Source organism: Hypanus sabinus, chromosome 1, assembly GCF_030144855.1.
Source record: "Hypanus sabinus isolate sHypSab1 chromosome 1, sHypSab1.hap1, whole genome shotgun sequence".
In the NCBI taxonomy this organism is placed as follows: domain Eukaryota; kingdom Metazoa; phylum Chordata; class Chondrichthyes; order Myliobatiformes; family Dasyatidae; genus Hypanus; species Hypanus sabinus.
Genome location: NC_082706.1, coordinates 126,845,335 through 126,858,980, shown reverse-complemented (window position 1 = coordinate 126,858,980; position 13,646 = coordinate 126,845,335). Strand labels below are relative to the sequence as shown.

The following is a 13,646-nucleotide window of genomic DNA, read 5'->3' as shown; positions in this document are numbered from 1 at the left end:
TAGTTAACTCCATAATTTTGAAATGTTGAAACAGATAATCTCAATTTGATAGTAATTACCCCTTCTAGAGGGTATTTTAACTGCCGCGCGGCTGGTTCAAGCTATTTCTACCCTTGACGGCTATCTTGTTTTATTGCTATTATGTCTGTGTCAGTCACAGCCTTTGTGCGCGAGAACGGAAGAACGATAAGCCGATACTATTGTCTGAACTTTTAAAGCCCATTTGCACCGTGCTTTGTAACACTTCTGCAACCCCCAGTCAGAATATACCACATACCCGGAAAGCACGGGGGTCAGAGGATAGGCAAAAAATAATCGGCGCAAACCTACTACTGAACACAGCCTTCAGATACTGTCGCTGTGTTGAAATTCTAATGTATCGTTTTCAACTGCAAATGGAAAAAAAGTAAATGTAATTAAATAGCGAAAAAGTGCTGTGTATGTCCATGAGATTCCCTTCAAATTGAGTGGCCACGCCCAGGGATGCAAATTTCTAAAGGCTGGGCAGAGTGAGAGAGCGAAAAGTTTTTGAGATTTCAGGAGGGGGAAAACTCAAATACGCACGGTGGGCTTTCAACGCAGTGTCCCGCTCTCGTGTTCCAGTGAGGATGGGGGCGAGACTGGGGCTGTGGACGGTGCCCCTTTTGCTGCTATGTATCGGCGCAGAGTCCCAGCAGAGAGGTAAGTGAAAGGGCACGTAGCAACTGGACAGGTCCCGAGCACAAATAAATGCATACGTACATGTGTGTGTGAGATGAAGTAGAGATGCGCACGATCTTATGTAAGAGAGGTGGGGGAAGTGGGGGAGGGGAAGTTATCGAAAAGGATGCTGAAACACTCGCAGAAGTCTTTCCACGCTTGTGCGAAAATTTCTGAAATTTCATGCGGGAAAACTTAAAACGGAACCTCAAAGGAGACAACAGCAGCAAGAGTTGACAGTACAACTCAGTGCTTGAAATCAATGAGATTAACCATTCGTTGCTGGCGGATTGGGAATTTTAGGTTTTGTTTAATAATTTCAGCATTCTGAGCGTTTGCGTGTCCCGGAAAAATCCGTCAGAAAAAAAAAAGTTTCGTGGGAGTTAGATACTAAGTTGCTTGCTTACAAGGGATCCCCCTCTTCTCTCGGGGAAAACACACATAATGCGGCAAGATGCGCGTTTTTGCAGATTGGTACTTAATAATTATATTTGACGGTGTCTGATTCATGGCCAGTGTTGTGGTGAATCCTTATCCTTACAAACGCTATACAGTTCGTCATTACGCCAGTGGGTAAATGAATTATGTGGTGTAAATATTACACGCATAAACATAACTAAATCTAACAATAATGAACAAAAAGTTATCTGTAAATTTAACATTTTGCATAAAACATTTAAAATTAGGAATTCCGAGCAAGCCCCGTGTAGGACGCAGAGTTAACGTCTACAGTGCAATATTTATGTATTGAACATTGTGAATGTGGGAGAGTACCACTAACTTGTTTCCACGCGCTTGCTAAGTAAGGCATATGAGGCAAAATAGTTGTTACGTTCCTAATGTATTCATTTGAATAACCCGATTGTTCTTGCTAACCACTTTGAAAGCTGTAAATCCGATAATTAAACGTTCCTGATGTGTAGCGGGACAGAATGTAACCTCCCAAGCAGAAAATGAATCGGCTGGACATTTTCCGTACTTTGCAAACAGAGATGGTGTGTGATGGTTGTTGCTCAGCCCCTTGTCGTGTTCTGATTGATAGCTCCCCTGCGGCCCACCCCTGCATCGCTCGGGGCCAGAATTCAGCTGTACAGACCCCTCACAGTATTCCCAGGTCTCATCGGCGGTAATTCAGTCCCTTGAACATTCTCACTGTCCAGGAAGAGCTAACATTTCGTGCATGGATGTGAAAGTCCCAAAAAGCGGCAGGAGAGCCGCTCCTTCTGCCATTTTAAAGCCCAAGTCCCGAGTTTGATTTGGACGCCATCGGAAGTTCTTTATTTTGTATTCTTTACAGGAAGAGCCGGCTCGAACCTCTGCTGCTAGTTATGAACTCTGTGATCTTGCCAGCTTGTGTGGTTCTATTTCATAGCCTCTTTCCACAAAGACACGGTTCACTTCAATCAAGCGCATTTACCTTCCACACTCAACCTCGAGGTTGATGTCCTCAACATTCTTCAGCTTACTGAAGCTGACGAAACGTTTCAAAGCATTGAATGCCTTCAGCTTTCTGTTTATTACACCAGAGTTCAGCATCTGCAGTCTCTTGTGTCGCTATTGTTGAGTTTGACAGTGAATTTGCTTAATCTAATTCTGATTCTACAGTCTACTGTGTTTGGAAACTTAGCATAGTTGGAGAAAGTTAGGCATTGGTAAGTTCTGGACGATCAAAAAAGGCAACAGACAACTTTGAAAATGCAGGTATTAGAGTCAGAATCACTAGCATAGGTTAAATTTGTTAACTTTACTGAATCAGTACATTGAAATACACAAAAATAAATATAGAGAAAAACTGAGTTAAGAATATGTCTATTTAATAGATATGTTGAAATAGGTAGTGCAAAAAAAAGATATTTAAAAGAAGTAGTGAGGTAGTGTTCCAGGGTTCAATGCCCATTTAGGAATTGGATGGCGGAGAAGCTGTTCCTAAATCACTTAGTGTGTGCCTTCAAGTTTCTGTACCGCCTTCCCTGGTAGCACTGTGAAGAAGGCAGGTCCTGGGTGGTGGGGATCCTTAATGATGGACGTCATCTTCCTGAGGCACCGCTCCTTGAAGATGCCTTGGATAATATGGAAGCTAGTACCCATGACGGAGGTGACCTAAGTTTACAAGTCTCTGCAACCTATTTCAGTCTTGTACCAGTCTTGTACCAGACGAGACGAGATGGTGATGCAGCCAGTTAGAATGGTTTCCATGATATATCTGTAGAAGTTTTCAAATGTTTTAGTTGACAAGCCAAATCTCCTCAAACTCCTAATGAAACAGAGCTGTTGTTTTTGCCTTTATAGCTGTGTCAGGTTTGGTCGTCAGATAAGGATTCCAGGAATTTGAAATTGGTGTATTATCAGAAGTTTCAAAGTATAATTGCCCATATAAAAGTTCGATCATAATTTTTTTTAATAATAGAAAATACCTAATTTTGCCCAAGATGATACTTACTGAAAGATAAAATCTGAACATGTTTGGGTTTAAATAGCTTGAGGGCACTTTGTATGGAGAAATAGTTCCCATTAGCAGAATAAAATCAAAGGATGCAGATGGAAGATGATTGGGAGAAGTCTTTTTTTTTCATTCACTAAGCAATTGTCCTAAAATTCTGCATGAAAGATGATGAGAATGGATTCAGATGCGGCTTCAAAAGAAATTAGCTAAATATCGAGGGAAAGCAATTAAATTGGTAAATTGCTTTATTATTGTCACATGTATGAAGTGCAGCAAAAAAGTTTGTTTTGCATGCTATCCATACAGATAATTTCATCGCGTTGTTGCGTTGAGATAGTATAAGGAATATAATAGCAGAATACAGATAAAGTGCAGTGCAGGCAGACATAAGATACACAGCCATAAAGAAATGCACTGTAAGGATTAGGAGATTAACTGAATCTCTCAAACAGGACACTGGCCTGAAACTTCTGTGATTCTGCAGAGCTTTACCTTCTAAAGCTAATTGACGTTGGATAAATTACTTAGTTTCACAAATGTGAACTGAACATTTCCTCAGATATGTAAGCTCCTCAGTGGACTGGGCTGGCTGGTATGAAAAACTGACCCTAGGATTCTGAAATGAAACCGATAAGTTTCATGAATTCTCCAAAGATCAGGTTTCAGGCTAAGGAGACTTAATCAAAAAGGACTGTAAGTTGTGTTGTTGCTGCTGGTCTATGAAAACTGAAGTGTTGCTGGGAGAATGCAACACAATTATAGAATGGACTTTTGACTGGCTACTTTCAGCAGCAGTCAGGCTGACTGCAGGAAGAAGAATTGGGACAATTGATTGGGTTTCACTAAACGTTTCCCATCTCCTCGTGGCTGGTAACACAGCAGGTTAGGTATATGCCTGGGAATGGTACAAAGGTTCACTTTATTATCGAAGTATGTATGCAGAATATGCCTCCGAGATTTGTCTTCTGCAGATAGCCATAAAATACAGAAAAATGATGAGAGTCATTGAGGTCCCCCCCACCACAAAAATAGAAAAAGAAACAAGACTGGCATAAAATTAACAGCTCACCCTCACGACAGTGAAAAAAATCAAATCTCTAATTCCCAGGCATCACCCCGCACAAAACAAAACAGCAACAGTAACATCAAACATCCGACCCCTCCCTCACCCAAAAAAGTAACATATTGTCCTGCCAATCGGCAGCAAGAAAGAAAAAACAGAAAAACTGAAAGAGGTCAATATAAACTGCAATCCACACCAATAACCACATATGTTTCGGAATTTCGAAAACATCCTCCAGCATCGAGGAGAGCCAACAGCTTCCTTGGGACCTTCATTTGCAGAGAAACTGCCTCTTGACCTCTGGCCTGATGTGGCCTCCTGTGGGGAGCGTGCTGTGGCCCCAGTGTGGGCTCCTGTGGGGAGCGTGCTGTGGCCCCAGTGTGGGCTCCTGTGGGGAGCGTGCTGTGGCCCAGTGTGGCCTCCTGTGGGGAGCGTGCTGTGGCCCCAGTGTGAGCTCCTGTGGGGAGCGTGCTGTGGCCCCAGTGTGAGCTCCTGTGGGGAGCGTGCTGTGGCCCCAGTGTGAGCTCCTGTGGGGAGCGTGCTGTGGCCCCAGTGTGAGCTCCTGTGGGGAGCGTGCTGTGGCCCCAGTGTGAGCTCCTGTGGGGAGCGTGCTGTGGCCCCAGTGTGGGCTCCTGTGGGGAGCGTGCTGTGGCCCCAGTGTGGGCTCCTGTGGGGAGCGTGCTGTGGCCCCAGTGTGGGCTCCTGTGGGGAGCGTGCTGTGGCCCCAGTGTGGGCTCCTGTGGGGAGCGTGCTGTGGCCCCAGTGTGGGCTCCTGTGGGGAGCGTGCTGTGGCCCCAGTGTGGGCTCCTGTGGGGAGCGTGCTGTGGCCCCAGTGTGGGCTCCTGTGGGGAGCGTGCTGTGGCCCCAGTGTGGGCTCCTGTGGGGAGCGTGCTGTGGCCCCAGTGTGGGCTCCTGTGGGGAGCGTGCTGTGGCCCCAGTGTGGGCTCCTGTGGGGAGCGTGCTGTGGCCCCAGTGTGGGCTCCTGTGGGGAGCGTGCTGTGGCCCCAGTGTGGGCTCCTGTGGGGAGCGTGCTGTGGCCCCAGTGTGGGCTCCTGTGGGGAGCGTGCTGTGGCCCCAGTGTGGGCTCCTGTGGGGAGCGTGCTGTGGCCCCAGTGTGGGCTCCTGTGGGGAGCGTGCTGTGGCCCCAGTGTGGGCTCCTGTGGGGAGCGTGCTGTGGCCCCAGTGTGGGCTCCTGTGGGGAGCGTGCTGTGGCCCCAGTGTGGGCTCCTGTGGGGAGCGTGCTGTGGCCCCAGTGTGGGCTCCTGTGGGGAGCGTGCTGTGGCCCCAGTGTGGGCTCCTGTGGGGAGCGTGCTGTGGCCCCAGTGTGGGCTCCTGTGGGGAGCGTGCTGTGGCCCCAGTGTGGGCTCCTGTGGGGAGCGTGCTGTGGCCCCAGTGTGGGCTCCTGTGGGGAGCGTGCTGTGGCCCCAGTGTGGGCTCCTGTGGGGAGCGTGCTGTGGCCCCAGTGTGGGCTCCTGTGGGGAGCGTGCTGTGGCCCCAGTGTGGGCTCCTGTGGGGAGCGTGCTGTGGCCCCAGTGTGGGCTCCTGTGGGGAGCGTGCTGTGGCCCCAGTGTGGGCTCCTGTGGGGAGCGTGCTGTGGCCCCAGTGTGGGCTGCTGTGGGGAGCGACCTCCAGCCCATTGTTCATGGATAACTGTACCTTAACATTGGGGTAACTCTATCATTATCCAGGAGGTTGCGATTATGCCTTGGATCATTCTGTTTCTTCCAATGTGGCCCAGGTACAGTCTCCCACCTACAAAAAACAGGATCCAGTGTACCAGTGATGTACAGGACAGAGCAGGACCTCTCTAACTGCAAGGGTCCAGCTGCAGTGGCAGTGTAGTTTTGTCAGTAAGTAAAGCCAGTTCCCAGGTTCACAGCCTGTCAAAATCATCATTGTTATGAATGTCTTTGCTACAGACATTCAAAATCAGTCTGGATTTGCTAAAGAAAAAGTTAGAAAACACAAGGCATACATGTACACCCAAAATTATGACAATTTAATAATTAATTCAAATAGAAAGAACTCTACTTAGCTTTCTCCCAGCAGATAATTTCTCCTGTCAGTGGCACACTGTATCTGTGCAATTTTAACCTGGCCATGTTCATAATAAGACAAGAAATGGGTGCTTGGTGGTCAGTAGATTGTGCCAAAGAGCCTGTTTCCTTGCATATAGCTTAAAGACTCTTAAGAAATATTAGTCATCTCCTCAAGCCGGTAGCACAGGATTCCTGCTATTAGCACCTTGCAGAATGGAATGTTATGCTATACTGGGAACACCTCAGCTTTTCTGCTAACAAGCCCAAATGGATCTTGTGGAAGATTGGCCCTGTTATTTCTTGCATTAAATTGGTAACTTCACATCTAAGATGTATCACTGGGCTGTAAAACATGGAAGAAAATCATAGATGCTGCCTAGCCTGCTGTGTTCTACCAGCATTTTGTGTGTGTTGTTGAAGAAAATATTCAATGTGAAACTACATCAGCAAACCATTTCTTTATTTCCTGGAGCAACTTCTTTCCATTAGATAGCTCGCAGCAAATGTCTCAGTGGTATTGGGCACGAGTCAGATTTATGGGGAATGAGACTTGTTTCTGCAGTCTCTGTCTAAGTACTTAAACATGCAGCAACCAATCATTGTAACATTCCTGAGACATCTGGCCTCATGTATGTTGCCTCAAACTGAACCTTGTCTCAATGTTACTGATCTTCTTTATAGTGTGCTGAAAACCTGTATTATTTCCAATTTCTTATGGTGTGAGTAAAATGCAGGAAGATGACTTTAATTGCAATAATTACATGAAGATGTTTGCATTGTCTTCAATAATTGCTTCTATTGTTGTTTTTATGGTGTAGGTTTTATTCATTATACTTGGACAAGGAAAATGTATTTGGGGACAAAAGATATTGTAGTTGCAGGAAACTGAGCCAATGAAGAAGACATTGGAGGAGTTCAGTAATTTTGGCAGCATCTTTGGGGTAAATGGACAGTGGGTGTTTTGGGTTCAGAGTGGTTCTTTTCCCTCCCACAATGCTGCCTGACTTGCTGAGTTCCTCCAGCAGAATACATTTGGAGATAGGAATGAAACAAAAAGGCTTCATGTGATTTTCCAGTTTTCATTTATGGTTGATCTTAATCTTGAGTGGCTTTTTCATTGAAGCACCCCCCCCCCACCCCCAGCCTCACCCTCTGCCCTCCTCATTTAGTTTCTATGCTTTACATCTTCCTGTTCTCTTGCAGCGTTTGTCTTCATTCATCCACCAATCTATCCCTTCTACCAGTGAATTGTTGATGCTGCTTGTTTCCTCTTCCTCACATTTCATCGTTCAAAGAAAAAGCCTTTAAATTCTTACCCATCTCCTTTATTAACAGAGCTCTCTGGAAATTATACATCTGCTTCTTGATACTGGTCTCCATGACAACCTGTATCTATTTCACTCCTGCCTTTTTTTCCATATAGTCTGTCAAAAGGAAAGGGCTTTGGACAGCAAAACACATTCAAACACCTGCTTTCTCTTTCCACATTTGTACTTCACATTGGAAGAACTTCCACTCTCTGTTCTAAGGTGAACAAATCAATGGCTTTAAGTGTGGAAAGTCTGGAAGGAAGATGAGCTATATATTTGAAATCTTAAGTGTTTCCAATTCCCAATTCAGTTTCCTGAATTAGTTCCTTTTCTATTGAACATTTGCGAGTATAATTTTCTGTAAGTCTTTAAGTGAACTATTCAGCCTTCACAATGGGTAGATTTATCCTTGAACATCGACTGGAAAAGAGCCTTGCGGTAAATTAAGTAGGGGATAAAATAGTATTAAATTCATTACATAATAGCTTCCCTTATGAATAAATGTTTGATCAAGATGATAAAAATATTTTCTGGTCTTTTGCTTTCAGTAGAGGTTCTGTGAATTAAACCTTGAAGGAAAAACATTCAAGTCTTGGATTGCAAAACATTGTAGGAAAACTGCCCTTTTGATTTCCCCCAAATCCTTCCCTGTAAAGTTAGAGATGTTTCATTTTTATATAATGTTTGGTGGTAATGACATTGAGTTTAAAAAGAAATAGAAAAGGAAGAGTTGCATTTATGTAGCATCATTCACATCAATATCAGAAACAAAAGGGCTTCTAGCCAATAGTTTCCTGGGAATCGCTGCTATAATGCAATGAGGCATTGCAGCAACTTACATTCATTTCCCTTCAAGCATTTGGTTCTTGGACCCTATTCGCTACAGGCAGGTACAACCCTAAACACTTCAGTTCAGCAACACTACGACCACTTTGATCACTGTGCACTAAAATGGATTTTTTTTGTTCTAATTGAGATTTTTGGTTTGAAAATTATGGATATTTTATATTCTCGTGAATCCTGCTTATCTTGTGCTTTATGCCTGTAATGCTGCTGCAAGTAATTTTTTTCAATGCACCTGTGCATACATGTAGCAATAAACTCGACACTTTGAGCTATTCACAAAGATGAAAGTGATGAAAATCAAATAAGCCATTTTAGTGATGTCAAGTGAGGATATATGTTCACCAGGATAGGTGTAATTAACCTGCTCTTTTTTGAAATAGTGCCAGAGGATCTTGTATATCCTTCTGAGAAAATTGTCAAGGTATCAACTTGACAACATATCCGAAAGGCAGCATTAATACAGCACCAGATTATTAGTGTAAATTACTACACTCAAGTCTCTAAACCTACAGCCCTTTGAATCAGAGGAAATAACTGATCCACAGCCACTAGCAAATTGACAGAACCATAAAAAAAATATTGCTGGTGGAGCTCAGCAGGTCAAGCAACATCTTTGAGATGTTTCATTAAGATCCAAAACGTCCTTTCCTCCCACAGATCCTCCTTAACCCACTGAGTTCCTGGAGCAGATTGTCTCGATTTCAGCAAATGCCATCTCTTGTGTCACCAAACAGCGTGAACTCCCCGCACAACAAAGTTAACAGGATTGCTTTGGGTCAGAAAATGCCATCCATCAAATCCCATGTAGCGAGACAAAGAGGAGTTGTCGTGAAATTTGTATCACAAGTAAGAATAGGAGTTGGAACGGCCTGCTCAGCTTCTCATGCCTACTCGGCGATTCAGTCTGATTGTGGCTGATCACTTCAGTCAGTACTTACTCCACATGCATGGTCACGTTGGTTATTGTCAATTAGCAGAGAAGGGAGTGAGTGGGAGTGACTGTTGTGATCCAAAGTTACTAAATCTGTAAGAGTTGAAATTACAATGCACCACTTTATCATTAATTGTATTACATCTTTTACAATGTAGTAGCCTTAAGATTAAGTAAATAGATTGCCTCTTATGATAACAGTTCCTAAGTCTGCTTATACGTCACCCTGGGAGCTCACATACAGAAAACGAGCTCAGGTTGTGCGTCTGTTAACAAGTAGTTACTGCATAGCCCAATCATTTCTTACTGAGTGTAGTCTTTCCTAACTGGATTCTAGTGGATAAACTTACTCTCAGCATGTTTTGTGGTGATGTCTGTTCTGGTTCAGGGAACAGTCCATCTTGAGCAAAAAATTAGGGTGAAAGTTTTCCCTGAAGTCTCGAATGTAAGTCAGCAAACAGTTCAATGACCTCAAATGCCCATGCCAAGTTAGTATATGCAAATTAAAATGCCTTTTCTCTGCCAGCTAGGTTTAATCTAATGCGCACTCCTCTAAAGCAGAGCAAATTTGCTTCCTTAATGAGCCCCTGTAGCACTCAGGGTGAGGCAGACCAATGCTTTTATCTCAGTGACTTGCTTATCTCCTGGATTGAATTGTGTTGATAGTTTCAGACACTTGCCATTAAAATTCCAAGCCACTTTAGTGTATTGTTCCCTACGTTTTAGCTTGCACCCTGTTCTGTGACTTAATCATTTCTACACTCCAGCATGCTTGGAGAGTTAGCCGTTGTTTTATTTTTGACTTAACTATACATAAATCATCTGATGACTGTCATATTTTAAAATATTTTTATATTCACTGAAAAATCAGTTCAAGCAATTTGCATCAAAGTGTTGCAAATTGATCAGGATCACTGAATAATCAGAATCTAGAAGCTTTAAGGTACATTGACCCTTTTAAACCATAACATTACCTAATTTAACACTTGAAACATTTGTCAAAAATTGTAAATCTGTTGTTATGCTCAAAGACCTTGTTAATATTTGAACCATGAAAAGTTGAAATGAAAAGATGTTGATGTAATCCTCCTATTGTATGGCAATCTTTTAAAAGCAGCATATATCTTGTTTTAATTATGGATATTTTCCCAAAAGAACAATACTGTACAGAATATTCAAGGATGAGTTAAATTTTATTAAGCATCGGTTGCACATGTACATTTGGTATTAATCAAAGTTTTCTTGATGCTTTTATATCTGGAATCTACAGTGGGGTTTAAGCAGAAGCCTTCCTTCAGACTCTGCTCTCCCTCCACTCCTGCATGTGTGTGCCACATGTCCTCATTAATAGAGTCAGGGCTTAAATTATTCACTTCTTGGGGATCCCAAGAGTTGAAATATTTTGATCAGAAAAGTCTTCAAAATTTCAAAAAATTGCCTTTGGCTACCGTGGATAAAAGTGCAGTACAACAACGGCACAGTGCTTTTAAAAATTTTATTTATTTGAAGTCTTGCAGAGGAGGTGAAATACTTGGCTACAGACTGTGCCACCTTTGTCATGTGTAGCCGAGTTGGTGATAGGATGATAATCTGGGTGAAGGGGTGCCATTAATATGAAGCTGCAAAGGTAAACTCAAAATTAAATGATATTCACAGTGGAAATTTTTAAATCCATCTTTCCAACTCTACTTTACAAATTCCAATTCTGCAAATATTGATGTGATGTGCTGGAGATATTGCATATGCACAAGAGGTTCTGCAGATGCTGGAAACCCATGGAAATACATGTGATAATGCACCCTTCCTCCAAGCCCTCCAAATCTACTTGAAAGTATACATTGAAATTGTGACTGAAGATTTAGAGGCCAAAATCCAAAGAAGTCTCAGGTCCAAAGTCTGGTTGTCAGTAAGTTTAAAGGATACAAAGTCAAACTGTATGCCATTGCCAATTTAGAATTGCCAAGTATTTGTTGCCAACCCAATGAACTGATATTAGGGCAACTTGTATGACTTAACAGCAAATGTACAGCATACAAAGTCAATTTTTCGTACTGTACAATGGTCAACTAAAGAACAAAGTAAACAAATTGTAACGATTTCTACCACTAAAAGCTATGCAATAAATACACTGAGATACTACTCGGGTAAATACAGTGAGTAAAATATAGTTACATAACCATAGTTATAATTTACAGTGAGATTAGTGCCACTGGTGATGGAAGTTCCCATCTGAGTCGATAAGTGACACAATGCGGTGGGCAGCATGGTGCACAATGCTTTACAGTCCAGATGGCTGCCTGTAAGGGATTTGCATGTTCTCCCCATGACCATGTGAGTTTTTCAACCATAGTCCAGTTGGTAGGTTAATTGGTTATTTTAATTTGGCCCAAAATTAAGCTCGGGTTAAATCAGGGGTTGCTGGGCAGTATAGCTTGAAAGGCCAGAAGGCTCTAATCCGTGCTGTATCTCAATAAATAAACAGAAGTTAGTCTTGGAATCACTGCCCATTGCCTTCCCTCATTTCCCCCCCCCCCCCCCAGCCCCCCACTCATACAAACATAATCTCTCCCAGGTTCATTTGTTCAGAATTTGATCCTGCAGTTATTTGGATTTAATTAACTTCTTTGCTATAGGCAGAGAAAGCATTATTAGCTGTTTACTATTTCAGTGACTTCAGTTTTCTCGGCCATTGGATTAGGGCCTTTTTGAATTTTCTACTTGTAACAGCAAGGTTTTCAATGTTCCTTCAGGGGAGTTCTTTGTGAGAAAGCCTGAACCAATCATATTGTGCCAGCCATTGCTGAGTCTGTGATTGGCGTCTTCACCTTTTGTAGACAGAAATGTTTGGCATTTCTTCCAGCTCTGGATCTAGTTGAATTGCTACACCTTATCGAACACGGAACTTGCATTTTCATACTCAAACGGAGGTCATTTCTGTTGGGGCCAGGTGGGAGGTTGGATTTGCTGGAAAAGCTGTGGCAATGATATAAAAGAGTATAACAAAAAATTTTCCAGGTTGCAAAGAAACAAAGAGGTAGGGTTGACCTCAAACCATTGTAAGTTGATGTGGGAGAAATAGTAACGGAGTGCAAAGAAATGGAATGGTAGATGAACTGAATAGTATTTTGTTTAGTCTTTACAGTGGAAGATACCAGCAATATGCCAGAAACTTGAGAGAATTGGGTGGGGGTGTTGTGCAGAGGTGGATGTAGTTGCTATTAATAAGAAGGTCCTTGGGAAGCTGTAAGGAATGAATGTGGACTTGATTAAGGCACTTGCACTAAATAGCCCTTTTAAAAGAGGTAGCTGAAGAGATTGTGCAATAGTGGTGAATCACTGGAGCCAGGAATGGTTCCAGTCGACTGGAAAATCGCAATTGTTACTTCACCCTTTTAGAGGTTACAGGGAGAAGGCAGGAGAATGGGGTTTAGAGGGAATGGCCTAATCCTATTCTTGTGTATTACAATCTTAAAGAGGAGGCTGAAGCTGCATTGAGAGTAAGATTGTAAAGGTAGACAAAAATATATCAAGGTCATGAAGGTAGGGAGAGACCTTGAAGAGAAGGAACGAGCTGCTGAAGAAGATCATAGCAGGAACAATTCTGATGTTTAAAAGACATTTGGACATGCATGGATAGGGAAGGTTCAGAGGGATATGGACCAAGCACAGGCTCTGGGATTAGCTCAGTTAAGCAACTTGGGTGAAATAGACTAGTTGGGACTAGACTAGACTAGACTATGAGAGTGGAGTTGAGGCTGCACTGTGGGCTAGAACAGGGAACTGAAATGCAAAGTTGGGACCAGGTTGGAAAGAATTTTCAGAAAAGCAGGTATGCTGGCATTGAAAAACAAGGACTGTGATTCTGAATTGAGTGCATGATGAAAACATTGAAATAGAAATGAATTCTAAGCCGCTTTATGAATAAAGGAAAATTGGAATTATTTTTGTCTGAAACATTTCAGAATCCTAAATACCATTTCATATTCATTGTATTTCAGTAATAATCTGAACATTTGAGATTAAGTTTTCAATTGGTTTCATCTTCCATAAATTGTCACTTTTCATAAAATACAAATGCTGATCACTTGCAAATGTAAATAAGTTTTGAAATGGTTTTCAAGAAAGTGTTGCTAAAAGATGCAGAACAACCCAGCATTGTGAGCAGCTACTCTAGGTAGCCCAATAAATGTAATCACAGTGTATATTAGAGTAAGGAGCTGGTGCAGTTGCTGAGTGTGAGAAATGTGGAAACTTTCATGATGAAATGTGGTCTTTCCAGTGCCGTCAGGACCATCTTTAGCCTAAGCACCTAAGG

At 42.7% G+C, this 13,646-nt stretch overlaps 1 protein-coding gene across 2 annotated transcripts in view; it reads left to right on the top strand.

Annotated features, from left to right (window-relative positions):
* The first annotated feature begins 522 nt into the window (after nucleotides 1-522).
* lama1 (laminin, alpha 1) overlaps nucleotides 523-13,646 on the top strand; it is a 340,811-nt gene continuing 327,687 nt past the window's right edge. Inside the window, exon 1 of one of the 2 annotated variants that reach the window (XM_059975999.1) lies at nucleotides 523-681. In XM_059975999.1, coding sequence (XP_059831982.1) covers nucleotides 609-681 — 73 coding nt within the window. In that variant the 5' untranslated portion in view covers nucleotides 523-608. The remainder of the gene's footprint in view (nucleotides 682-13,646) is intronic. The other variant, XM_059976007.1, reaches the window with a different exon arrangement.